Source organism: Colletotrichum spaethianum (genome assembly GCF_022836535.1).
Source record: "Colletotrichum spaethianum MAFF 239500 DNA, contig17, whole genome shotgun sequence".
NCBI classification, from domain to species: Eukaryota; Fungi; Ascomycota; class Sordariomycetes; order Glomerellales; family Glomerellaceae; genus Colletotrichum; species Colletotrichum spaethianum.
This window is the reverse complement of record NW_026054787.1, coordinates 16114-41933: the sequence shown is the minus strand read 5'-3', so window position 1 is coordinate 41933 and position 25820 is coordinate 16114. Positions and strand designations below refer to the sequence as shown.

Sequence of the window (25820 nt, the reverse complement as noted above, 5' to 3'; positions counted from 1 at the left end):
CCTCGGCCTTGTTCCCAGCGTCTTCACAACCAAAGAGAACTTCACACGCATGTCCCTCCTGCATTCCTCATCTTGCTCTGTCATCACTATCCTAAGCGTAGTCTGTTGATAGTCACCAACAACACGCTCACAAGAATAGGGCGGGATGTTCGAGCGCCGTTTGCTTGGAGGTAGGTCGTACCGCTCGACGCTGGAAAAAGATGATACGGCCCAAACACAGCGTAGGACGTCAATGCCTCCCCCGGGGCTTTCTCTATTCTGCAAGTGCAGGTAAAACATCCCCCCTGGTTTTTGACCCTAGTCACGCAAGCAGCATCGGCCAACTCCGTATCGCGGACCCTGGCATCCTTGGTACGCCTCCAAACGTCGGTAACGAAGAACATAGGACTTAGGCTCGTGCAATCAGTTCTTGAACCAAAATACAAAAACACAAAAAACAGACACTATCCATCACCCCACGACCATGGCGCTCTTGCTGTTGTGTTCTGACGCAGACCCTTCAGGGATCAACGTAGCATACTCAGGCTTGTGCGATGCCTTCTCACGTGGGACATAACACTCGAGTTCTAACGTATGGAAAGAAGGACTGTAGAGCTGTTCTCACCTTCGTCCATCCTTCATCCCGTGCCTTCCTTATCGTCGCCGCTTTGGCCCAGGGGCTCGGTTCTGAGTGGGTACGCTTGAGGACTTTTAGAGCCCGGCATCTTGATATTCGAGTCCATTTGAGATTACAGAGCCTTTAGAGTTTGAGACTGCTCTCAGCATACCGGCATATCCCCACATACCTCGTGACCATGAGACAAATGCAGAATGTGCCTATCGTCGTTTGAAAGGATGGTAAGAAAAAGGCGGGCGGGTAGAGTTTGGCACTCGGCATATCTCGTCCTCTTGTCATGCTGGAACGTCTGCTTCCTTGTGCGACAAGGCGACGTCTTGTGTCCAATGGAACAGACAGCATGTCAGCAAGGCCGGCGGCAGAAAGGGAATTCATCAAGGAAACATACACACCCATTACCCCAAGAGACACGCTGCTGAGTTGTTCAGAGTTCTGCGACCCAAAGTCATGAGTCCTACGTCCTACCCAGCATCATGATACTAAAACGACACCCTGGAGAGAAGCCAGTTGTGGGAAGTCTAGACTTCTGAGGTGGCAGTCTTTCCTGGCATCAACATCTGCCTCGGTTCCCATGGCTTGGAATACCCATCAATCAGCCTCAGCGAAACCAACCTAAACGGCCAAAAGTGCAGTAACGAGAACCTCCCCATGTCTCAACCACATCGCCTGATTTACCCACCCTTTTCGGACCACAAGTCTCACCTCAGCTCCGTCACAGCCCGGCATCTGAAGGAATCCCAAATCATCATCCAGCGCGCACGTCTAACACACTTACACCGCAAATTGCCCCTATCTGTCGCCGGTGAGAACACCTCGCCGTGTTCACCCGAAGCCAAGTCCGCCAAAAGTTGAAAACTGAGATGCCAGACTAGAGGGAAACAAGCCACCAAGCAGAACGAGACATGCTAAGCTTTAGCCGAGACGGACGACGAGACAAGAATGCTTCCCTCTTGTGCATATACCGTGATAACTGACAGGGTGCGGGCCAGTATCGGGCCACCTTGGCACGGCAACGTGTCGTCGATGAGCCAGCAAAGCCCGGAGGCTCAGGTCCTAGCCCACGAGCATGTAACCACCACGTGCCAATCTTGTAGGCTTCTGAAGGCACATTGAAGCGCAAATGAGGCTCACCGTTTACTCGCGCAATCAAGAAACGACTCAACAGCTTGAAAGATCGCCGTGGGAGATCCCTTGATGTGGCCACACCGCTTCGCCGGGCACCCTCCACCTCCAACCCCCCTGACGGCAGCGGTTTGCGACGGGCAGTACCAACCCGGACAATGCTCCTCTCTGGTTCACACGAGATAAGAAAAACAAGTGTGGAAAATACGGAGCTGTACATGATCTCAATAGGGCTGACTAGTGAGCTTCCATGAACATCTCAGGTACCCGTGGGGTGCTGCGGGCACTAGGAAGGGGGGTGGGCGCCGGCTCAAGTATGCATCGTGAAGTTGCACCAGAGGTCACGACATGCCACGTGTGGCAGACGCTTTTGAGCCAATCCACAAACCTGGCGACATGGCGCTTCCCAACGGAAAGGAAAATGCAACGACTGGGGGGCTTTAAGCTCCTTGAACAAACGAGCTCCCCTTTCACCAGGAAAAAAACAAAATTGACATCTACCCGCGGCCACACACTCGCTAGGGTTCGGCTGACGTTTCCGCGGGCTGGTGCAGACGGGAGGGTACGTGCTGGCGTAACCCAGCACGCCAAACTGCTGGGAACCGGACGGGCCACTGAGCTGCGAGCTTCTTTGCACGAGGTCGCCGAGACAGGTGAAGGCAGGTGAGTGTTCGACATCACCGCCAATCCGTTGGCCAGGGGGGCCAGGGCACGCAAGAGAGAAGCGGTGATGGACCGTACCGCCTGGCGGCCGCAGTCTCGACATTCGGGTCATTTCCCTCGTACAATCAATCACATTGGCAGGAGTAGGCTCTTCTGGGTCATCCAAAACACCTGCACTGGCACTTGCACTTGCACTCGCGCCGATGGAGCGCCCTGGGCGGGTAGAAGGGATATGCGAGGGCCAGACGAAAGGACAACGACAAATGAGAGCGTAATTGAATGACGAACGGGAAAGCGAAATGCTCTTGGCACCAATACCAGCGCATCCTACCCACAGCCTCTTTTACCCGCCCACCTAAGCCGGAGATGGATCGAGTTGCGGCCGAATGCCCTTCGGTTGTGTATGGGATTTGGGGCATGTCTTTCGGACAGTTCCCCGGTTTTCAGTCCCCCGAGCAAACAGGGACTCGGCAGGGCCAAGCATTTCGCAGAGGTGCGGCGCACCTGCCAGTTGCAGGAGGGACGCAGTGAAATTACCGCTTGCGGTCGTGGGACGTTCGGAGAGACGGTGAGGGGAAGCCGCCCTGCCATTGGGGTGGAATCAGAGCTGCAAAGCCAAGCCAAGCCAGCCTGGGGCCGGGTGGGAGGAGAAGCAGAGGTCCGCAATTAAGAGGCCGCCAGCTGCAGCTATCCCATGCTTGTAACTCGTCCTGCAGACTTGTGCAGATACCCCAACCCAACCTCACATGTAGGGCCGGCAACAACAGGCGGCGCGACGGAAAGGGTGTGGAGGAAGCTCTGACCTACCCCTCAGAGCCGTTGAACAGCTTGCGACTAGCATAGCTGCTGGAGCTAGGAGGGGACGAAAAAAACAACAACCCAAAGATACCCGGCGCCTTCGCTTGTGTTAATCGGCAGGTGATCCGTCCTGGGCAGATGAGCATCGGGAGTGTTGTCGAATCAAGTCGCGTGCTGACCAATAGCAAAAGACGGGAGTTGCGCCAGGCCGTCGAGAGGCACAGACAGAAACGGGCGCCGCAGCAGCGGAAAAGCGTGTCGAGTCGACAAGTCGAAATGAGTTACGCCAGGCCATATGAGGGGTTGAGAGACATGGATGAGAAATGCCTCATAGTAGCAGAAAGCAACTGCACGAGTGGGGAGTCGTGGTCGCGTTTCTGACCCAGTGGCAGGATCATGTCTGTACGATTTGTCTGCCTGGCCGCGTCTCTATCCGCAACTGAAGCAGCCATGAGACTGCGAGGGGGGGGGGTGCAAGTACCACCTTAGCGAGATCAAGATGTTCCACGGGCAGGAAATTGATGTGGCCGTACCGGCAATCTGGTACGGGTGTTGGCACGTTCGTCCTGTGTTGACATGTCTCTTTTGGCTGGTCGTGCGTGCCCCAAGTACGACTAGTGACAGAGTGCGACACCACTGCATGCAACATGCGAAAATAGACGTATGCACGACAGCCTCTGGCCAAATTCAGCGAGTCGAATCGCTGAGTCGTATAAGCGGCTCGGAAGAGACTCTTGTGTCGAAAGTTCGAAGGCCTAGCCTCCAAGGCCGAGGTTCCTTTGTCTGTGGTTGGAACCGGGTTGGAGGAGTTGTCGTCCAGCCTCCTGTGTTGTTTAGTAGTCTGTAAGTGGCTAGGGCAAAGCGCTAGACCTGGGCACTGCCCGCGTGTTTGGCAGAATAGTTGCCGCTGGTAGAGTTGAGTGCATCTGGGGGACAACAAACGACAAGGAGGACAAAGGGAACACCCTGGGCAGCGGCAGCAGCAACAGCAGGACTCGCAGTCAGGGACACTGCAAGCAGCCGACGGGTCGGTGAGTTGCGGAAGTCGGCAAGACGGCGGAGGTCGACACACACACACATACCGAGATGGAGGTAGAAGGCAGCCAGCCAGTGTCGATGGGGAGGGGGAAACGAAGGATCATGAGCTCATTGCTTGAGATGACGGATGAGATGGGCAGAAGTGGGTGCCAAGAAACGTTACACAAGTGCATGGGGGCTCCATGGTTGCGTGGTCGCGCAGTCGAGACAGTCCCGATTCCCCCCTAGTGTAGAAAGTCACACGACCTGAGATGAGGTGAATACACAAGCAAAAGAGGTGGACGGATGATGGTTGGGATGGACGGAGAAATGGGATAGAGGAGGAAGGAACGCAGTGCATGATACAGGGACAGGGCAGCGGCGTGCTGATGGAGCTGGACAGGGCAAGGCCGACGTGCAGCAGCAGCAGCAGTAGCAGTAGCAGTAGCAGTAGCAGCAGTGGCAGCAGCAGCGGCAAGCCAGCACAAGCCAGCCATGCCATTTGGCAGGAAGGAGATGAGTATGAAGACGAGAGAGAGAGGGTTCAGGATACGAGAGATGCAATCGAGGAAGGAAGCGGCGAGAGAGAAAAAAGCCGTGATTCAATGCGGTCTTGATCCGGAGGCACTGCGTGATTGGACGACCAGGAAGAGAGGTTGAATGGTGGTGAGGGCGAACGGAAAGAGGTGGGTGCTCGGTGTCAGGTTCAAAACAGCGTCGGATCGGAATGGAGGGGCATTTGGATCAACAAACAAGCAGCCAGCCAGCCAGCCAGCCAGCCAGCCAGCCAGCCAGCCAGACAAGACGAGACGAGACGGGAGTGCAAAGAGGGACGAGGGAAAAACTCCGAGAGAAAAGGAGACGACGTATTCTCGTGGCAGGGCCGATGAAGAAACGGAGAACAAGGCCCGGCCTGTGATTCGGTACGTGTTGCCGTCTTGGTATCTCGTGAGCGGTTCCGACTTGGGCGTGCAAGTATTCGGCCGGCAGCTGCAAACGTCATCGCCTTGCGCAGACACTGTGCGGGGTAGGCTTGCGCCTAATACTTTAAGGTACGATCTGACAGTACGGCGCTTGCCGCGATACTGGGCGTCTGCCGGAAAGAGGACCTCACACCAGGCAGGGAAGGCACGTACTGGAGTACCTGCCGTGAGGTGAGTTTTGCTCCTTCTCGACCCTCGGTCCGCTTCATTTGCCTATGCCTACCTGTTCCTTCCGCCCCATCCCGCCATTTTCCCCCCCCCCATTCACGAATTTTGACCCTCACACACAAATTTTTTTGGCTAAAACTCTTCCAATGTACCGAGATGAGCCGGTTTCTAAGGGGCAAATTGAAGGAGGGATTAAAAAAAAACCAAAAAAAAAAAACCTTGCAATTATCAACACAAAGTTGAGAGGGGTGGTGGAGGAGGAGGAAGAGGAGGAGGGGCTCCCGTAGTTCCCCAACCGTTTCCCAAGAAGCGAGGCGAGAAGAGCGGGCGAACAAAACGCACCCGGGATGTCTTCTCTTCTCTCAGTCTCAAGTGCGTCCTGGGCCTCGCTGCCGCCTGCGTCTGTCTCGCTCTCTCTCTCTCTCTCTCTCTTTCTCTCTCTCTCTCTCTCATATCAGGCTTCTTCTGCGAATGCTCCCACTCCCGTCCCACGCTATGAGGTCGCCCAAGACATTTCCAAGACTTACACACAGTCCACAGGACGGCCCTTGTCCACCTTGTGCAGACCCCGTCTTGGCTCTTCTTAAACCCTGGGCGAGCGAACCCCTCCAAGTGCGCCTTTCCACCGTGCGAGAGTGCCCATGCTGCCACGAAATGCCCCTCTCTCACACTTCCCATCGCGTACGGTCGTTGGCCCCCGCGCCGTCGCATCTGAAATCTCACACTTCCCTCTCGCGCGTCAGGATGCAGCCAGCCAGCCAGCCCATGCCAATCCATACCATGCCATGCCATACCATGCCTTACCGCCGTGCCATACCCACTACCGTCCGCAAAGCCGCCTTGGGCCTTTTTCTCGTTGCAGATGTCGGTTCTTGGCGGAGCCCCAATTTCACACGCTTGCCCGCCCTGCGCAACGCTGCACGGCACCGCAGGCCGGCGACCACCCAAGTCCCTCTGGGCAATCGTTATCCTTTCCGTGTCATCGATCAAACCCGCACAGCAAAATACCCGGGAAGCCTGACTGGTCTTTGACACATGCGCCGCCCAGCAACCCCTGGACAATGTGGTCATCAAAGTCGAGGCTGCCGCCCCAACCAGCAATGCGAACAAGTGAAGATGGCCCAGAGTCAAATGTGAAAGGACAGTGACGACAAGTGGCATGGCCCGAGACTGCGCAGCTCTGCTCTGTCACCCCTCAACGGGGAAATGATGGGCCTGTTTGCTGGCATGCCCGACGTCCCCCCGAAACAGGTGATGGACCTGGTTGGAGGAATGATCGATGTAATTCTACGTAATGACACGACAGCCCATCGCCACATGCCGACTCCATCCGGCGCGTCTTTGGAGCTGGCAGGTTCTTGCTCTGATTATGTCACGCCCCTCCTCTTTTCGATGCCCGTCTTCTTTGAGCCCATTGCAGGGCCGCGGGCTTTTTCGTCGACAAGCGGCCCCGAGCGAGGCCATGAGTGAGCACAAGTACGGGGCGTGGGGACGCCGCCTGCGGATGGATGCCTCGTCGCGCACCTTGGCTGAGTTAAGCCAAGGGGGCGAACAGACAGCGGAGGCACCTGGGTGTCTGTCGTATGTAAAAGATTAGATAAATCAATACAAAGCAAGCGGGCCACAACGTGCTGATTACATAGCAACTCTCACATATGGCAATCTCGAGAGCAATCAATTTGTTCAAAGCTAGGTTAGAAGGATGTCTTTGTTAGGTAAAAGGAGCGTCGCTCAGGCCGGCGCGTACCTGGCCTGCCCCAGATCGAAAGCCAGGAAATGCGCAGTGCTTCTCCATCAGAGGCTTTCCGGCTGCCGAATCGTCCAGTCGTGGTCGCCTGTTCGTGATCCACCCCGTTCCGTTGCTGCTCGCAAGTCTCAAACTATAGCACTATGTACCTCGTCGATTCGCAGCACTAAGGTGAAGGAAGAAAAAAAAAACCATTATTGAGACGGCGGTCCTGGGAGACCCTCAGGGCTGCGCGTCTTGCATATCGTTTGCTCCGTTCCTGCCATTTCCATCGGTCATCTGCGGAGAGGCGTCGCTCCTGGGAGGCTGAAAACCCTCCCCCTCTGGTTACCTTACCTCAGGAAGACTCATCAGAGACCGCCATCGCCGCCGCCACGTCGTTCCGGGTCATCAGCCGGGCTTGGGGAGTTTGTTGATGAGTCTTGTGCTCATCCGGATTTCCCACTCTTGTACCCTAACCTAACCTAACCTTATCTTGGGGAATTTTCCCAACGCCGGTCCACTCGTGTCAGGGCCCTCTCTGATGCACCTACCTACGTTGTTGTTACCGCATCTGGCTGTGCCTGCCCTGCTTCCCGCTCCGTATCCGCACGGCGCATGGAGGTGGCTGTGGGTGGATTCTTTTTTACCTCAGTATTAGGTTAGCATCAGTGACGGATGGACGCGCCTTGCCAGACTAACACTGGATGCCGTTGTTGTACCTTGTGCTGCTCTCACTCAACCACCTCGACGGGATGTCACTGGCCCGTTTCTTGTCTTTGTCGTTCGTTCCCTCGGTACTTCATCTCATCACATTCGTTGCCTCACTTCGAGTACCCAGCCTAGCCTCCTCTTGTCCAGATTCCCGTCTACCCCCGTCTCCCACTACTACCCCTGGCCGATCCCTCTCAATCCCTCCAATCTGCTGCCGTCAAAGGTCACGGAGACTCTCCGTCGACGCGGGCAAACGAATACGCCACACGAGAATAATCAGGACTCGGAACCACATAGTAGGAGAGAAAAGAAGAGAAATAATGGAGGAACGAAAAAAAAGTTTTTTCCCTCTCGCATATGCCGCAATACCACGTTATTATTAGCACCCCCAGATCTATCGGAGGCTAGTCCGTATCGCGACGGTGACAGCGCCGACCTGCCCCCGTCCAACCAACCATGCGACAACGGCTTGTTCAGCATTGGAAATTCCCCGTCTCCCCAAACACGCCTACGCACCAAAACACTCCTCGGCCGGAATCCCTAGCTACCGTTGGGAAGCGCACCTGGGAGGCGTGCATCTCCCCGCACAGACTCCAGCAACCAAGCTCGGAGCCAACCACGGTCCACGCGCATCTCCCATCAGTCACCTCGCGCTGCCAGTGACCGCCGGCCGCCGCCAGTGACCACCACTGCTACCACACACACACACCCCTTCTGGGACAAGATGTACTTCTGCCATGGACACGGGTCCAGGTCCAGTGCCTTCTTCAACCCCTTCCTCCGGACCTTCGCACTCTCTATCGTCCGTCCTGCGTCTACACTACAACACAGAGTACGGCCAAGGCCACTCTTGGTCGGTTCACTACAGAGTGTGTCTGAATTCCATCGTCTTCCACACCAAAAGGACGGACCGCCAAGAAACAGTCATACCGACCACGCCGTCTTCCAGTTTCCTGCTGCTGCAGACTTTCCTGTCATCCAACTATAACAAGCCAAGCCAAAAGCGCACACACACCCACACACTCACACTCACACACATACACACACACATTCACCACCACTCACTCACCTCGTGGGCCGGTGTTGTGTTGCTGACAGATCAAGGTTTGGGCGGTGACCAAGCCTTTCCAGCCCTCCGTCCTGGAACACCTTATTGCTCCTCCCCAACTCTCTAGGGATCAGGGGGGGTCGCTCAGTCTCTGGCTCCCCTGGAGCTCTTCGACCGGCCCCGTTACCTTGCTTCATTCTCGCTTACACCGCCCGCCGCCGTAGCCCTTTCCCTTCCCCCCCTCACCCAAAGCAAAGCAAAGCAAAGCAAAGCAAAGGAAAGTGGCACTGGCACTGGCACCGGCACCGGCACCACACACCACATAGGCGATTAACAGCCAACGTACTTGACCAGTACTTGTAAACCACCCTCGTCGGCTGCAAGCCATCAGCCGTCGTGCCAGTACCACTATCGGTACCGGTACCAGTACCAGCGCGGTGGAGGCCCAGGTCAAGGCCCCAAGTCCCAAGTCGCAAGTCGCAAGTCCACCTTTGGCCCGGGTTCAGGTCCAGGCCCAGGTCCAGGTCCAGGTCCAGCTTTTCATCTGCCCTCTGCAGACTGACTGCAGCCAGCACCCGCGATTGCGCTGCGCTGCGCTGCACTGCACTTTCGACTGCACCGAGCTGCAGGGCAATCCAATCTTTGCTTCACTAAGCCCCACCTCGACCCTACTTTACCTCGAAAAGGCGCTACACATCCTACGCTATTCCCGCTCTACGTACTTACATCAAAGGACCATCTGCGGTCGCAACCTCCACGTCCTGTCCTGCCTGCTCGTCAATTTTTTTTTTCTCTCTCTCTTCCCTCTCGCCTTTCCCCATCCATCTTCTTCCGGCTGCTGTTGTACTGCCCGCCGCGCGCGCTGTCTGCCACCAGACCGCTACGCTACCTACCCACCGCCCACCACCCGCCGCCGCTTGTTGCTGCCGGGCCTGGCTCACCCCGACCGCCTCTGCATCCTGCCACTGCTCTTGCCTGGCGCTCCCCTTCTCCTCTCTCTCTCTCTCTCTCTCTCTCTCTCTCTCGCCCACTCCTCTCCCTCACCTACATAATATCTTAATTCCTACACCCATCCCGTCTTCGTCTTATTGCCCTCTCTTCTCGACCTCTTTTCTCCAAACTCTCTTCTGTAGCGGTGCCTCTCATCATACTTCACCACGGGACAAATTTAGAAAAAAGGGAAAAAAAGGGGGTTGAAACAGGTCTGCCATTTTGTCCGCCCTACGAGTCAAGTCTATTTGGGCCCGAGCCCTTCTCACTTCGCCGAGGCGTTCTTGACACAGCGTGCCCTCTTCCCTTGTCAGACCTGAGCTTCGACACTCGACGGCACTGCCGAGTTCGACTCGAGTCGCAGAACTCTCTCCCTTCTCTTTCTCTCTTTCTCTCTCTGCCCCCGCCAGCCAGCCGCCCGCATAACCCACCGTTGCTGCCCTTCGCGCAGTGCTGAGCTCGACCTTTTTTATTTTTATTTTAGAATTCCAGTCTTCCGTCTCTCTCTCTCTCTCTTACTCTCTACCTGACTACACTGTTTCCCGCCCCTACTGCGGCTGACACCATCTGCCCGTCACCGACAGCCGGAAACTAAGAGACCAGGAACGGAAAGAGGAAGACCAGACCGGAGAAAAAACCAAGAGGCGAAAGGCAGTCGCTCGGTCGCAGTCGCGTATATACCGCCCTCTGTCCGCCCTGTTTCTGCCACCTCTGGAACCTCGTTCAACAACCCAAACACAAAAAACTTGCTGCCGCTGCGCACGCTCATGCCTTCAGCTTCCCCCGCTATGGCGAGCCCAACAACCTCCTCGGCCACCAGTTCCAAACCTTCCTCAGTCAAGTCGGACGGCAAAAAATCGCCGCGTTTGACCCCGCAAAATGGCCAATCCGTCGCCAACGGCAATGCGTCCCACGAGGCCCTGCCGAAACCTGCCGAGAAAGCCTCGATGAAGGACAAGCTCTCACGCATGTTTTCCACGAAAGACGTCACCAGAAACACTATCGAGGTCCCCCAGCGCCCCCGTGGTTCCAGCTTTAATGGCTCCGACAAGCCCCAACCCCCGAGCAGAAAGCCTTCCGCAACCAACGCAGAAAAGGTCCCTGAGAAACCCGCCGCTAAACCAGCAAAACCGCCTGCAAAGGACCTCCAACGATTCATGGCGAACCCGGACCTGCAGGGTGGCCATGAGCACCACCTCAAGTCGAGCCGTCGCCAAGAAAAGCTCTCCGACATGTGGCGCACCCTCATCGGCAAGAAGCAGGAGAACGCCGATAACGACCTATCGCTCGTTTCCAACTGGGTAGACACCCTCAAGGCCGAAAAGGAGGATATGGCGGGAGACAAGAAGAACGGCCCCAATGCGACGTCGTCGCTCGTCGAGAAGTACGGCAAATGCCAAGAGGTTGTGGGCCGTGGCGCCTTTGGAATCGTCAGGATATCCCACAAGAAGATCGAGAACGGAACAGAAAAGCTGTTCGCCGTCAAGGAGTTCCGTCGTCGCCCGGAGGAGACGGAGAAGAAGTACAGCAAGCGCCTGACTGCCGAGTTCTGCATCTCCTCGTCGCTCCGTCACCCCAACGTCATCCACACCCTGGATCTGCTCAAGGACGCCAAAGGCGACTACTGCGAAGTTATGGAGTTCTGCGCGGGTGGCGACCTATACACCCTTGTGCTCTCGGCCGGCAAGCTGGAGGTCCAGGAGGCGGATTGCTACTTCAAGCAGATGATGCGAGGTGTCGAGTATCTCCACGAGATGGGAGTTGCCCACCGCGATCTGAAGCCCGAGAACCTACTGCTCACCACCCGTGGCGGCCTGAAGATTACAGACTTTGGCAACGGAGAGTGCTTCCGGATGGCCTGGGAGACCGACCCCCACATGGTGTCTGGCCTCTGCGGCTCCGCGCCCTACATCGCACCCGAGGAATACACCGACAAGGAGTTCGATGCTCGCGCTGTCGACGTCTGGGCCTGCGGTGTCATCTACATGGCCATGCGCACTGGTCGCCACCTCTGGCGCGTCGCTCGTAAGGACGAGGACGAGTTCTACGCTAGGTACTTGGAGGGTCGTCGTGACGAGGAGGGATACGGGCCGATCGAGTCCCTGCACAGAGTGAGTCGCCTGACAGACTCCGAGACAAAAGCAAGCACTAACGTCATTTCCAGGCGCGCTGTAGAAACGTGATCTACTCTATCCTGGACCCCAATCCCACCCGACGCATCACGGCCTCCCAGGTCCTCAAGTCCGAATGGGGCCGCGAGATCAAGCTCTGCAAGGCGGGTGAAGAGGGCCTTTGATCGCTTCACGCTGCGTTCGGATGTACAAGCTCAATCATTGTCAGCGGCGAGCCACCCGGCTTTTTCCTGCGAACGATATTTCTCAACGGCGGAACTGTGAGTGGCCGGCATTTTACCCGGTCCATCGATAGATCGATTTGTCTGCACAGACAGCGTGCGTCAACCGGCGGTCTTTTGACTTGTCTTTCAGCCTGCTTCGATTCACCCTTTACACTTGTTTTCCTGACGATTTTACGACACCCCCATGCGACCTCGTTATCGCGAGCATCGGCGTTTGGCGTTTACCCCCATTCTGCTTATAACACACTACTACCTTCTGTTCAACGTACATATGACACCCCCGTCCTTGGAGCGGGCATCGCGAAACAATGCTACAGAGCCGGGTCCGCATCACTTTGGGTTGACTCGGTCAGGAGTCCCCAAGCGCACGGAATGAAGCTATAATGAGCGACGGATTGGAAATGGCATCCATCACATGGAATGGCGGAACTGGGTGGGCTTTGTGGATGAAAGTCCGGTGGGATACGGTGACTGGACCCGGAGGAACCGGTAAGGGACGGATGCAGAGGCAAATGCATCGGTCTTGGGAAACACTTTGAGGGGAGGCTGCATGCATGCGCGGACCTGGAATTACATCTCCATGCATTCGCCAGACACAACTCTGGAAAGATCGTGCAGTCTCCCCCTCCCTCTAACCCACTCGCTTTGCTCCTATAGTGAGTGGCTGTATTCTGAGACAAGGACCTAAAGAAAAAAAACTTAATGAACAAGCAAAGAGGAGCGGCATCCTGGGTGATCATTCCGTGACTGCTCCGCGTGTGTGCTCATCCACTCTTTGCCATTGATTATACTTAGGTCTTTGGGTTTGCCCGCCATACAACCCTGCCTTTGGGGTAACAGGAACAACCACGGCCATGGACGGCCATGGACGGCCTGTGGCAGGCAGGCTGGCAGCAAGTAGCAGGGCCCCGGGATTCCGGCAACGAAGCTCCACGGACGGACGCCCCAAGGAGCCGGGCGCAGCATATAGAGTTGATCAGCCACCGATCGAGTGGGTTACGCGCTGAAACCTTTGATCTTGGGACGGGCTTGGCAGGTGACCGACCCCTCGGCCCCGATGACGATTGACAGCATTGTTGTCGGAGAGCGAGGACGACGGGAAGGAAGGGTGGGGACCCTTTCGAAGAAAAACTCTCAAAAAAAAGCCCCAGATCCAGAGGGGGTCAAACTGTGGGACAGATCTGGATGGGGGGGCTTGTAGAGGCCGTGGCTTTCTTTTCACTTCTTGCTTGATTGATCCTTATTCTTTTTTGGCTTTCGGGTTCGGACGGCGCGGGGGCTCGTCCGCCCGCCCGTCCGTATTCGTCCTCCGTCCAGCTCACACCCCACCGGCGGGCGCATGGAGGAGGGGAAATCGCCGGAGTGGGCTGCTTCTTGAAAGTCAGTGTCGCTGCTTTCTACCCCTCTCCCACAGACGCTCCCGGGGGCCCGTTATACCTCCCCTCCGCGCTGCCGGCCCCCGATCTGCGCCGGGTGTTCCGGCGAGGAGAGGGGGGGGAGGGTCCTGGGACAGAGGACTGGGGACTCGACAAACTGTGATTTCGTTCTCATTCTAGGACCGGTCAAAAGATGGCCAAGGCTCTGTCATGGTTTGACTTCCCACCTCAGCCTCCCATCCCCCTCTACTTGGCGTTTCCCACCCGCCGGCGCAGCCACGGGACACGTACGAGGGCGGTGTCTGAGATGACGTCTGCCCTCGTGATCGAGGAGGCTTGTCGCTCCTGCCACTGCCAAGCGGTGGAGGGCGGCTCTGGAGCGTGCGCGAAGCGGCTCGACACCGCCACCGTCATCGAGGTTTTTGCTCTGCCCGCGAAGCCAAGATCCCCCCCCCCCGGGGGTTGCCAGGGCTGGCCTTGGTTCACATGCGCGCGGCCGTCTCCGGAGCGGTCATGACTGGAGAGAAGAAGGGGGGGAGGGAGTCGGTCAAGACGACGCCGGCGACGACGGCGACGACGGACGGGGCTAGGCATGGGACGTAGGGCACAAGGCCCAGGGGCCGCGCATCGTGACTTCGGTCTTGGTCTAGGAGCCTAGGAGGGCACCCCAAAGCCATGGATCGAGCCAACGCGCCGCCGCCGCCGCACCTCGCATCACAACACCGAGTACACCGCCTCTTTCGACGCGCCAGCTCATCAAGAGAATCCTCTTTCCCACCACCAAACCTGCTCCCCGTGGCTCACCTCCCCTCAGACTCTTCCAGGCTGCCTCAGCTGCTACCTCGCCTCGTGGCCTCTGGGGGCCATGCGAGATCCGGCAGCTTGGTAAAAAGGCCTGGGAGGGGCTTCGGAGCTAGCCAGATCCCCCCCCCCGCACCCTCCGGAGGGCCATTTGACCCAAATCACCGGCGTCATCGATGTCCCCCCCCCCCCCTCTCTCTGCGCTACGCCGTGCTAGAGCCTGGAACCCTCCTCCCGGCCGCCCTAACGTGGCCCAGATCCTCTAGCCCCGGCGGGTAGCAAAGGTCTGCAAGAGCAGACTAAGCAAAGAAGACGACGCCAAACGCGCCCCTTCCCTCTCTCTTTTACCCCGTCCACTTACACACATACGCACACTCCCCCCCCCCAAAAAAAAGACAGCTAAGCCCCTCGCCCCCAGGTCTCAACCGCCGACATCGAGGAAACAAAGAAAAGTTCGGTTCGGGAACCACCACCCACCGCCGGATCCGGCCCCATGAGCGCCCCGGGGCGGGGCCCGGGCCCGGGCCGATGCCGCTAAGCACGCATCCGGCGCAAGGGACCTTGCCACATCCATCCCCCTGGTGGGGCAGTACCGGCGGGTCCGAGACCACGGGCGATGGGTGGGGCGCCACACATTCAACTCCGCGATCCCATGCGATTGCATCCCCGCGGACGCATGGTCCTCCACAGGGGTCGAGGGAGGGAGGGCGGGGTTCCTCCCGAAGCCTCCGGGCGCGGGCCAATAGTCAGAGGAGGGGAGGAGGACCGCCCCCGGCACGGTAGAGGGCGACGACGGACCGGAGCCGCTCACATCAGCCGGCGGCCGGTGCGGCTGATCAATGGTCTTGAGCTGTTGGTGCCACCGCCCTCCGGCAACCACTCCCCCCCGACGGTCCCTACGTTGCTGCTTGCCTCCCCCCCCTGGTTCCCTCCATCTTTTCTTGCTACTGCTCACCTAACGTCGGTCCCTTGTCTGTTCCGCATTCCGGTCTTCCATGTCCTCTTTCGCCAAGCTGGGGGTCCAGTTCTGTTTCTTCCGTCTTCGTGATCATGGACGGTCCGCCAGTAAACCAACCTCGTGCCTCTTGTGATGCCGTTTCGATGCCAAGTCCTGGACGCCGTCGTCGTGATGTTCTTCCTCCTCCTGCCTAGACCTTTCGCTTGGGCTGCTTACGTCCGTCACTTCAAGCAATCCGGGATGCCTTCAGCAGCAGGACCTTGCCGTTCATGTCATCGGGCAGACCTCTCCGAGAACTCAGTCGTTGTGACATCCCGTTGATTGTCATCTTGTCTCGCCGACATATCATCATCGTACCTCACATTGTCAGGGAATCATGTTGTATCTTAATAGAAAGCCCAATGGCTATTTCTTGTATATGTGTGCCAAATCTTTAGTATCCGTTGCTCCGATATACATGACCCAAGGCGACAAAGTAGTGCGCACAGGTTGGCAGGCCCCGAGGATGAAAACACAAAAGAGACGCGGGGCCGAGGGGATGATCCCCGGCCGCCTTCCTTTCCCCGTTTGCAGACGACCCCAAGATAATACATGCAGAGACCTCTCGTCCTCTCTGCTCATGAATCTCGTGCCAACCTGTCATTTTCCCATAAACACCGAAAAGAACAAGAATGACAAAGCAAATAAACGCCCCCGCGTGGCGCACCTCTTTTCCCTCATCGGTGCGAGAATCGAACTTGTTTCCCTCCGCAAGACATAAACAACCCGCAATAGAATAGAAGCAGCCCATGAGCCCGGTAGCGCCGGCCGCCTCGTGCCCGCCAGTCACACATAAGCGAAAATCGGCATCCACCGCTTCCCTCAAGTGAGGGAACTAGATATCGTGATGATCGGTTTTGTTCGTAGTTGGAGGAAGACGAGTAGCGGTGCGCAAAATATCCCTCGGCGGTTACAGACATTAATCCCTGACCCAATTCCACTCCTGCCGATGGTTTCCTCTGACCCTGGTGTAAGGCGAGCGGCAAAGAGCAACAGTAAACGCAAAACAGACTGCTCCGAACCAATGCAACGTAGTCGAGATCGAGTCGACGAAAGGGCGGGACCGGATCCCGTTGGTATTTGAAACCGAGGAAAACACATTTGGTGTCTTGCCCAGTAAATGAAGAATCGAACACGCGGAGACCAGTCCTTTAGGAGTGGAACAGGTCCCAGGCCCTCTCGCAGAGCTTGAGAAACTCGTCACGCTTTGCTCTTTGGCTCTCGGGGCTGTCCCGACCAGCGCCGAACGGTCCTCTTCTTTGGGGAGCGGGACCGTGGCCCAGAGGCGGGCTGCCGTCCTCGTACTCGGCACGGGTGCGACGCCGGCTGGCACTGCGACTGGGGTCGGCAAGTCTGCTCCCCGGGGCGGGAGAGGGCGGCGTAGGAGGCTGGTGGGTGTTGCCGTAGTGCACAATCTTGGGGAGCAGCTCGGGGCGGCCTCCGGCAATCTCATGTTGCGCCTCTTCGGCAGACTTGTACTCCCGCGCACGTCCCGACGTCGGGGGACCATGCTGCATCTGAGGAGGGTGGCCGGGCGACGTCATAGGAGGTCGCGAGCTGTTTTGAGGGTACAGCGAGTTGGGCGCGTTCTCGGGATGACCGGAGACTTGGCCGAAGACATCGCTGATGGAGGCAGACGGTTGTTTGTCTGGTTGGCAGGAACGTGGTGGATGTGAGAGGTGTTGGACAGCGTGTTCGGCTGGTTCGCAATGTGGCGAGTCAGAGGTGCAGGGTGTTGACGGCCGGTGAAGGAGTGTCCCAAGGGAGCAGACTGGATAACGCGCTCGTTGGCGAAGGACTCGGCCGAGGGCGGCAGAATGGAAAGCTGAGCCTTGTTCCTGCGAGACAGCCCGGGGGTCTTGGCAGCGAATTGCGACACGGGGTCCTTGCTGGAGGTATCAGGACCGTCGCCCTTGGCCGACTGCTGCTGCATTCTCTGTTCGATGATCATGCGTTGCTGGTCCCTCACGCTCATGCTGCGCTGGAGCTGCTCCTTCATAACCGGGTCTTGGGTAACAAAGCCAGGCGAGAGACAAGCCAGGCCGACTTCCTGAATGCCCAGGTTCTCCCGAGCGGTCATGGGCCTGGCGGTGCCGGGAGTGTTGGAGCCCGGGTGAGCGCCCTTGTTCGACAGGTCCAGTTTGCGTGGCCTGTGTCGGGTGGTCGGAAGATCGGGGGAGTTGGGCTCCTTCTTCACGACGATCTTGGGAGCGCCGTTGGCGTGTCGCGCACTGAGCCAGGATATGAGTTAGCGGGACTGGCACCGAGGGCGCAGAGATGCTCGGGACTGATTCAACTTACGCGCTGGGAGGAGATGACTTTGAGGCTTGGGCAGTGCCTCTAGGGCTGCCGCTGCCTGAACGATGTGCCGTCGCATTGGGGGTTCCAGTGGGGGCAAGAGTTCTTTGTTGGGCAGGCGAGGAAGGGCCGTGTTGAGTAGAAGACGCGGGTGCGAGATCAGAAGAGAACGACGGTCTGTCGTGAGGGGCCGGAGAGGGAGCCATTGCAATCGCTGTGCTCATAGTTGCTGTGCCGTTCGAAGTGGGGAAGGATGAAGAGGAAGAAATCCGTACGAGGCGGGTTAACTGCTGCTGCTGCACCCGTGTCACCTATTTGCCCGGTTGAGATGCAAAAAAGGTGCCTAGTTTCGCTAGACTAGAGCGGACGAATGTGCGAGAAAAAGGGCGAGTCGGTCGCAGATCGGGAGGAAATACGAACTGACGATATCGTCAAAGGCTGGGTGATTGAGATGGGCGATTCTCCCTTGCTCAATGCTCCAATTTTTAATGGGTCGAGGGTGGAGGAAATGTCGCGGAATGGGTGAGATGCGCGACTCTTCGTGTCGAGGGCTATCGCCAAGGCCGAGGACTCGACTTTTTATCGATTGTTTGGCGGCTAGGCTTGGTTTGGAACCCTTTGTCCTTTGGACTTCCCTTTCTACACGCGTGGTGGTCGCCGCTGTGGAGGCTTAAAGCTTGCGCTTTGAGCTCGACGAAAATGGCCGAGAGCGGGCTGGCCGACAGGAATTAGCCTTGGGGTAGTGGGTGCGCTGGGCGATAGTGGGCGGTAATAGCAGCGCGGTCTGGCTACTGCTGCTGGCCGTGAAAAGTCGGAGCGCAGTCGACGAGTGGTTGGTCTGCTGATATCGTTTGTGGAACAAGCCGAGGAATTGTGGTAGTAGTAGTAGAAGAAGAAAAACGAGAAGTCGGCCGAAACAAGCTGGTGCTGCGTGCTGGGGCGAATCGGGGACTGGAACGTGCAGTGCCAAATTGTGTGTGCCAAATGATTAGTGGTGCCTGGGGCAGGTTGTTGGCATGAATCGACTGATTGACAAAGACAACGGGAGGGTTCGACAATTCGGCTCGTGTGTCAGATGGTGTCAAGATAAGGGGGAGCGCATCAACCAAAGTCAGGCTCTTTCCGAGGGTCGAGTGGTTCCTTTTCTTTTTGGCGAAGGAATCTCTCTCTTCCTCTCTAGTCAGGCGGATTCACTCGTCTTCGAGGTTGGTATATATCCGTTATTAATTAGGTGGCGCGGGACAGAACGAGACTGCGAGAGAAAGGCAGTCTTTTTTTTTTTCCGTTGGGTCGTCGGAACAAAACAACGAAAGGAGAAGGTTGTAGTTGTTGATGTTTGGTTTGAGTAAAAAAGCGAGAGACTTCGTCTGCGACGTCGGGGTAAGAAAAGGTCAGGCGCGGAAGGGTTTGAGAAGCTTGGGAAGAGGGGGGGGGGGGTACGAGTGAAGAAGTAGAAGAAGAGTAAGGTAAGGGGAAGGTGAAGAAGGTTGGAAAGGTAGCGAGCGCTGGACGAGACGAGGGTTACAAAACAAAAGTTGAAAGAGGATGGAGGGGGAGGGGGGTGGTGTTTAAAGGGTCGGATTCAAAGTCTCAAATCAAGTCCAGGTCGAGAAAAGGGACCGAGGGGGTGCGCCGTACGGGGTGTGGTGACAATCCAGTGACAAGTGTGTCTAGCAATCGAGAATAGGCTGCGACACGACGGGACGAGACTGGATGGAGAAGACCAAGAACCGACCGGGGCCCTTGGACACACGCACATTGGCGCACACACGCTCAGAGTGGAAGGATGGAGCATGGAAATGGGGGAGGGGGGGGGGAGAGAAGTTTAGAGGGGCAATTATGTCTTGTTTTATTGTCTTATGAAAGGGGGATACGGGGGTGGCACGATTATGGCTCAGCCGACACACTTGACCCTTTCCGCTCGATGTTTTTCACTGCACAACACCGCTGTAACCTACCTGCAATGTCTGCTGGTCGGGAGAGTCGAACGGTGGTGGTGGTTGCTCGTCTAGAGGGCTTCCCGGGGTGAACGCTGCAGCGACGGAAAGATGCGATTGAGTGGCTGACTATACACAACGAATGGGAGGGGTGTTTGTTCCGTGGGGGAAAATGAGGAGGACGAGGACGACCACGACGACCACGACCACGACGAAGCAGAAGACGGGGAGGCGTGTGTCTACGCAATACATGTCATCCAAGGACGGCACAGTCGCAGCTCGAGTTGCAGCTGCAGCGCAGCATCCAGCAATTCAGCGTCCAGTCCTTACCGTCGTCTGCCATTCAAGCCACGGCATGGTCATAGGTGATGCACGCACGAAATTGACGGCGGTGATGGTGGTAGTGGTGATGCAGCTTGGGGCTTCTAGACCAACTCAGAATCCAGTCCGTTGGTCTGCCGAGCACGGGATTGATTGGATGGGAGGTGACGACAGTTTGGGGCCCCTCTTCCTCTTCCTGTTCTTGTTCGTGTTCTTCTCTTTTCTTTCCTTTCCTTTCCTCCTCTTTCGATTCGACTATCTTTGTCCAGTCCACCTCCGCCTGGTGAAGCACTACCAAGTGTCAGACGCAACAGCAACAACAACAGCATGTGCCACCCCAGCTGTTGGTTGGTTCGCAGGTGTGTAGCAACAGTGGAGAGTGCTACGGTGGTAGGGCGCCTCAACCCAACTCGACCTAGTGTAGGACAGACCAGGACAAGAGTTCCCAGGGGGGTGGAAACCAACGTGGAGCGCGCAAGGTGAGGGGGATTCGCTGTCGACCATGATATGCCTTGGGCAGTCCGTAGGAGACGGGGCAATAAAGAGCTGCAAGCACCGACCAGGATAAGATGAGGGGAGGTTGTGTAGAGGAGCATGCCGAACGGTGAACCTGAAGGCCATGTGCCATCCAAGTCAACCGGCAAAACCATGACCAATTCTAAATCCCAGCTAGTGCAGAGCGTCAGCGTGTCGACGAGGAGGGCAACAACGACCGCAACGCAGCGTCTTGCACTCGCACCCATTGAACCGACGTCCAGCGGCACTATTCTGTACCTTATCCTACCATTATATTATTGCCAGTATCAGTATCACAGGGGTGGGGAGTATGGTGGCCGGGGGCGCCGCCTAACCTCCGTAGGCTGTTTTACATTGATGCTCTCGTTCACCCCCCGTGTGGGGTGCTCTGTTTTTCTCTCTCACATTCTCGCTCATTCCCATGCCCCCGTAGGTTGTCGGATCGCCGGTCCCCTCTCTCTCTGACTCCCACACAGCCCGCACTTCCTATTCGGGAAGGGCAACGACGGGATGACAGGACTGGGGCTCTGGCTGATCAATCATCCAACTCCGCTAGAAACGGATGCTCCCAGTCTACTCCTAATAGCAGACGCGGGTTAAACACCTCTGGTTGACCATCGTGACCCATGGCATTGCCGAGGCAGGTGCTCTGTTCTCATGCGCGTGAAACGGGGCTGGCCATGAGCATGCTCCCGGTGGTGTTGCTTTGCTAAGGCCAGTGGCCAAAAGGACGGATGGGCGGCGGGTTGCTGAAGCTGGAAGCTGCCATGCCATGCCCATCCATCGCCATGCCACGCCGGGCCACGGGGGAAGCTAAGGTAAGGTACCTTTGCCGCCTTACATGGCGAGAGTAAAGTTGGGGGCGCGTCCGTCTTACCTAGCGTGCGGTAGTGTGCTTTTGGTTGGGCTTGCGTTGGGAAAACCGGTTCGCAATTCCTACATAGTACGTCGATGACTGTTGCGTGCCTTTCCGACCTACCACTACAGGTGAGGAGGCAAGCTCGCATGCTGGCAGGGCCGTAACGATTGGCGCACGGGGGCTGCAGCAGAAAGAGCAGACTATTGTTTCTGATTGGGCTCAATACCAGCCAATCCTGCAACACTCGAGCCACCGCTCGCCCACTTGCCCACCCTCCTTTCCCTCAGCCAGATTGCCAGGATTGACATAGATTGACACGGATTGATACAGATTGACACAGATTGACACCATGGATTGGCCTTCGACGACACCGGACGACAATTCTCCTTGTGCGAGACAAGATATCCCGACCTGCTGGGGAACCAGGCAGTCTACTTCCCTCACCTTTTGGCTCCCTGGCGTCATTGCCTCTGGTTCTCGACAATACCGGGTCCGAGGAACAATATGTAGGACCTGCTCGGCTTATACTCAGCCCAGCGGTTGCCTCCGCCACCCAGGAAGGACCCCCTCTTGTGATTACCGCACTCTATCAAACACAAGGCTCATGGGCAGGGCAGGTGAATCGACGTCCACCTGCTTTACCTTTACAGTCAGAAGCCAATATCGAGATCGAGTACGGCCAGGCACACCACGCCACACCACAACACACCACCGATTAAATTAAGGCACGGGTGTTGTCGAGAAAAGACCAGACGGAAACATCGACGGCGGGGCTTCACCACACCCAACTCGGCCGGCGAACAACGGCAATTCCTCGCTTGCTGTGTCGTTGATGTCTCTGGTTCGGTTGACTTTGCCGCAGGTTGCAGAGGGCCCAATAAACAGACCCCTCTCGGCCGACGAACACCTCCGCAACCCGAATTCGGTGACTCTTCCACTCGTTGCATCACCGTCCGTGGCTTGGATGTGCTTCGTCGTTCCCATCCGAGGCGGACGCAAATAGCATGACCCTCGCAACGGTCTGTGCCGTTCCAACCAGCCAACCGACCAACCTATAGACGACCAAGATACGCAACCCATCACCGTCCACTTCTTCTTTCTGGGACCCTCGTTGAACGTGCGTACTACTGGCCGCGAGTGCGTACGTCGTCGCCGTGACGTCTCCGCCTCTAGCTTGACTGCATTTCTCACCTGCCCTTGGGCGACAAGCAAGGTTGAAACCGCTCGCTCACCTTCTGCTCACCTTGCGAGAACCCCCCTGGTATTGCATCAGTACCTGCCATTGCTGGGCTTGCCCTGCCAGTGGAGCAGACAAAACCGGGACTCGGTTGTTTCAACCGCCACAACGCAGCAACGCATAGAAACGCCCATCGCTTTCACCGCCGTCTCGTCCCATGCAGTGAGGATGGCATACTTTTTCGACCACGTCTACATCCTACGTGCTAGGCTCCGATGGGCCAGAGGATGGAGGAGCTCCATGATGCGCCCATCGTCCACTCTATCGTCGCCATGCCGCTGTCGCCGAGTGTGCAGCATTTCTGGAGGCTTGGCCATCTCGAAAGCGTTCAACCTGTCACCGAACCCTGAAAAGCGCTGCCAGACGGCCAGCCCGGATGGCCTGTGCCTACGCCAGCGCGTCTACACCCCGGCACGCCTGGGAACGCCTGCGCCTGCGCTTGGTGCCTGTGCCTGTGCTTTCCCGCACCTACTGCCGGTTGTCTCCTAACTCCTAATAGTCGTCGTTGTGTTATTGACCACTCTGTTCGCCTTTGCCGTACGCCGGCGCCGCAGACCGTCCAGCGGGCCACATCAGACCAGCCGAACGCTGGCGTAGCCCCGGCCCGGGCGTCAATACATGGCGCTTTTCTCCTATTCAGCAGGTGTGCAGGAGACAATACGGCCCCCAAGAGAAAACTCGGATATTGGGGGCGGCGCCGGTGGGCGAGGAGAAGGGGGAAAAGGCACCAGCTGGCAGCCCCCAAAGCAAGACTAGTCTGCGTGCAGTATCTGTATCGTGAAAACACCTCACCGCCAAAGCCTGTGTGAATCGTCACAGCAATTAATGCCTTGGCTCACCGTCGGAAACGCGAGCCGAAAGTGTTCACCAGAGGACTCTTGAGAGCCACGGTGGAGGGGCAATTGATCCTCGATTAACGAAAACCATTCCCAACGTTCCCTGGAATCCTTCGAGCCGGCGCCCCATGATTGCGGATTACAAGCGATCAAATTGAATCATTGCCAACCCAACAGCAGAGCCTGAAATTTCCCACGATAGGCTCGGGATATTTCGACCAAACTCCAAACGAGACTCTCACCGGCGAAATATAGTGCCTCTCCACCTTCCCTCCGTCAGTGTCACCCCCTCCACGTCCGCCCCGGTCATATCTGACGGACCTAGCGACTCCACATGGATGAATCTGCACAAGATAGATTACCCCATCCGCCGCTAATGGCTCAAGCAAGGCAGCCAACAACATGGTCCGTCTTGCCCTCTTGTATAGGTACGTATCGCGCGCGGCGGCTCCCCACCAGCACGCTCGGAGCTAGAGGCGGCGTTCCCACTAACAGAAAAGCAAGCTCCTCAACTCTGATTGCTTCTCGTTGCCGCGCTGCTAGTCGTGCTCGTGTGCAAGACCCGAGACTTGTTGACGGCAGCTGGCTTCGTATCCAGATCGTGTGTTCAATTGTGTCTTGCCTCATCCGCCATGCTCCCCCATGGCTTGCCTACCGTGACAGCCAACGACGATCAGTAGCCACTCGTAGGGCGACTGGTCATTGCTGAAACCCGCCCCTCCTTGGATTGAACCTCGCCTGAGCCTCCTGGAGGCTGAGCTGGCGAGATTAGCACCTGGAAAATAGGTATGGCACAAGCGTCGCTCTCGCTCTCCTTCTCCGCACGGCAGACTCCAGGTCCAGCTGCTCCTCAGGCCAGACAAGGCCAGGCAGAACAGGGGGCCAGAAGGGGAACATCCATGCCAAAACGTCCCTGAAGATCCCGGCCATATCCCACAACCGTTAAGCCGCAACCCACATGTGTCACCAGCCTCTCGCCCCTCACCCGATCGAGAGGCTGAGTTGAGATGTGGCACACGCGCACGCACCATCGGCATGAAGTTGATGAGTGAATACAGAGGAATACGAGTCGGAGAGTTGCAACCTTCTCCACGCCCGTCGTCGTCACCGGCGCCAGTGCCACCTCCTGCGCATGCCGTCGAAGGTCAAATCTCCCTCGTCCTCATGCGTCCATGCTTGGTTCGCAGGTTGGTGTGTTCATGGACCAGAAATGTAGGACATAGTATAACCACGACAATCGACTCCTGCTGATCCATTGGCTCTCAGGAAGCTCAGCACTCAGCCCAACGACAACGCACCCAGTCTTTTGTCCCGCAACTTTCGGAATTCGCACACCCCCCCTCCCATCGACACCCCCGTCCCCGAAATCCCCACCAGAGTTCCAGGTTCGTCGTCGACGTTACATCCCCTAAAAATTTCTCCTTCATTCTTTTCGGGACGACTAGCCTTTCCCACTCGCAGCAACTGTTTCTTGGTCCCGCGGAAGAAACCTCTTTTTCACCTCGTTCCACAGCGGCACGAGAGCGGAAGAAACCTCGCCATTTGGCTCGCGAGTGCACTACCAAGAACTGGCTCTGTCTGCACGCTCAATTTGCCGAGTCGAGACGTCTCTTCCCTCGGTACAGCAACCTACCTAACACGTACATCTCCCCTCCCTGTTTCTACCGGTTCCGTCTCATTTCTCGAGAAAGCCTCGGGGAGCTCACAGACAGTCGCTGTTGATTCTTGCTCGTCATCCCGCACGACCATACATCGACCCATGCAACTGGGTGCGGTGCCTCTCCTGGTAGGCCGGAGTGGCAATACGTACAATGCACTTGTGTTCACCACCCACCCCCCGGCCAAACCCACTTGCTGGGCTTTCGGTTTGAGGACGCAGGAAACGAGCCAATCACGTTTGCAAGGCCGGTTTGTCTTGAAACAAGACGGGCGGTCGTCGACCAATCAGACCTTGTTTCCGATGTGACAGCGCTGGACGATCACGAAAAAGTGTGAAGTTCGGTTTGGCAGCAGCCTAGTGAGCCAACAGCACAATCCGAACGCAGGTCGTCTGACCGGGCGGGGGAAACCGAGACGTGCTTTCTCGGCTTGGTGAAGAAGGGGGGCCTTTTCTGCGTTGCGTTTTGGCTGCTCCAGGGTCGCGATCAGGTTTCCCGTCCGAGTTGTTTGCACTACTCTGCTCCCTGCTTCTTCTTTTAGCAAGGGTTTCGGGGCTCGTGATGTACGATGCGCTTGCTATGCTGCGTTTAATCCCATCTTTTGCCCCCCGCGCCGTTTCCCCTACGCGCGCTTAGGGCAGACGTCAAGGTCTTCAACACACACGCGGAAGCCAAATGGTCCGTGGACAATGCATGCCGTTAGGGGTCCTGCCAAGTTGCCTTGCAGAGACGTTAACCCGAAACCTGGCCATGAAATCGGGAGATGTCCGTGGTAGCCATGTT

The 25820-nt window shown here is 57.1% G+C and overlaps 2 protein-coding genes across 2 annotated transcripts; one reads left to right on the top strand and one right to left on the bottom strand.

Moving 5' to 3' along the window:
* Positions 1-10633: 10633 nt before the first annotated feature.
* ColSpa_06821 (serine/threonine-protein kinase hal4) lies at positions 10634-12141 on the top strand (the record flags this gene model as incomplete). Its single annotated transcript, XM_049273033.1, has 2 exons — positions 10634-11956; positions 12010-12141. 2 exons carry the CDS (start codon positions 10634-10636, stop codon positions 12139-12141), a joined length of 1455 nt encoding a protein of 484 aa, XP_049128990.1.
* Positions 12142-16526: 4385 nt separating this feature from the next.
* ColSpa_06820 (uncharacterized protein) lies at positions 16527-17879 on the bottom strand (the record flags this gene model as incomplete). Its single annotated transcript, XM_049273032.1, has 3 exons — positions 16527-16981; positions 17014-17606; positions 17677-17879. 3 exons carry the CDS (start codon positions 17877-17879, stop codon positions 16527-16529), a joined length of 1251 nt encoding a protein of 416 aa, XP_049128989.1.
* Between the last annotated feature and the right edge of the window lie 7941 nt (positions 17880-25820).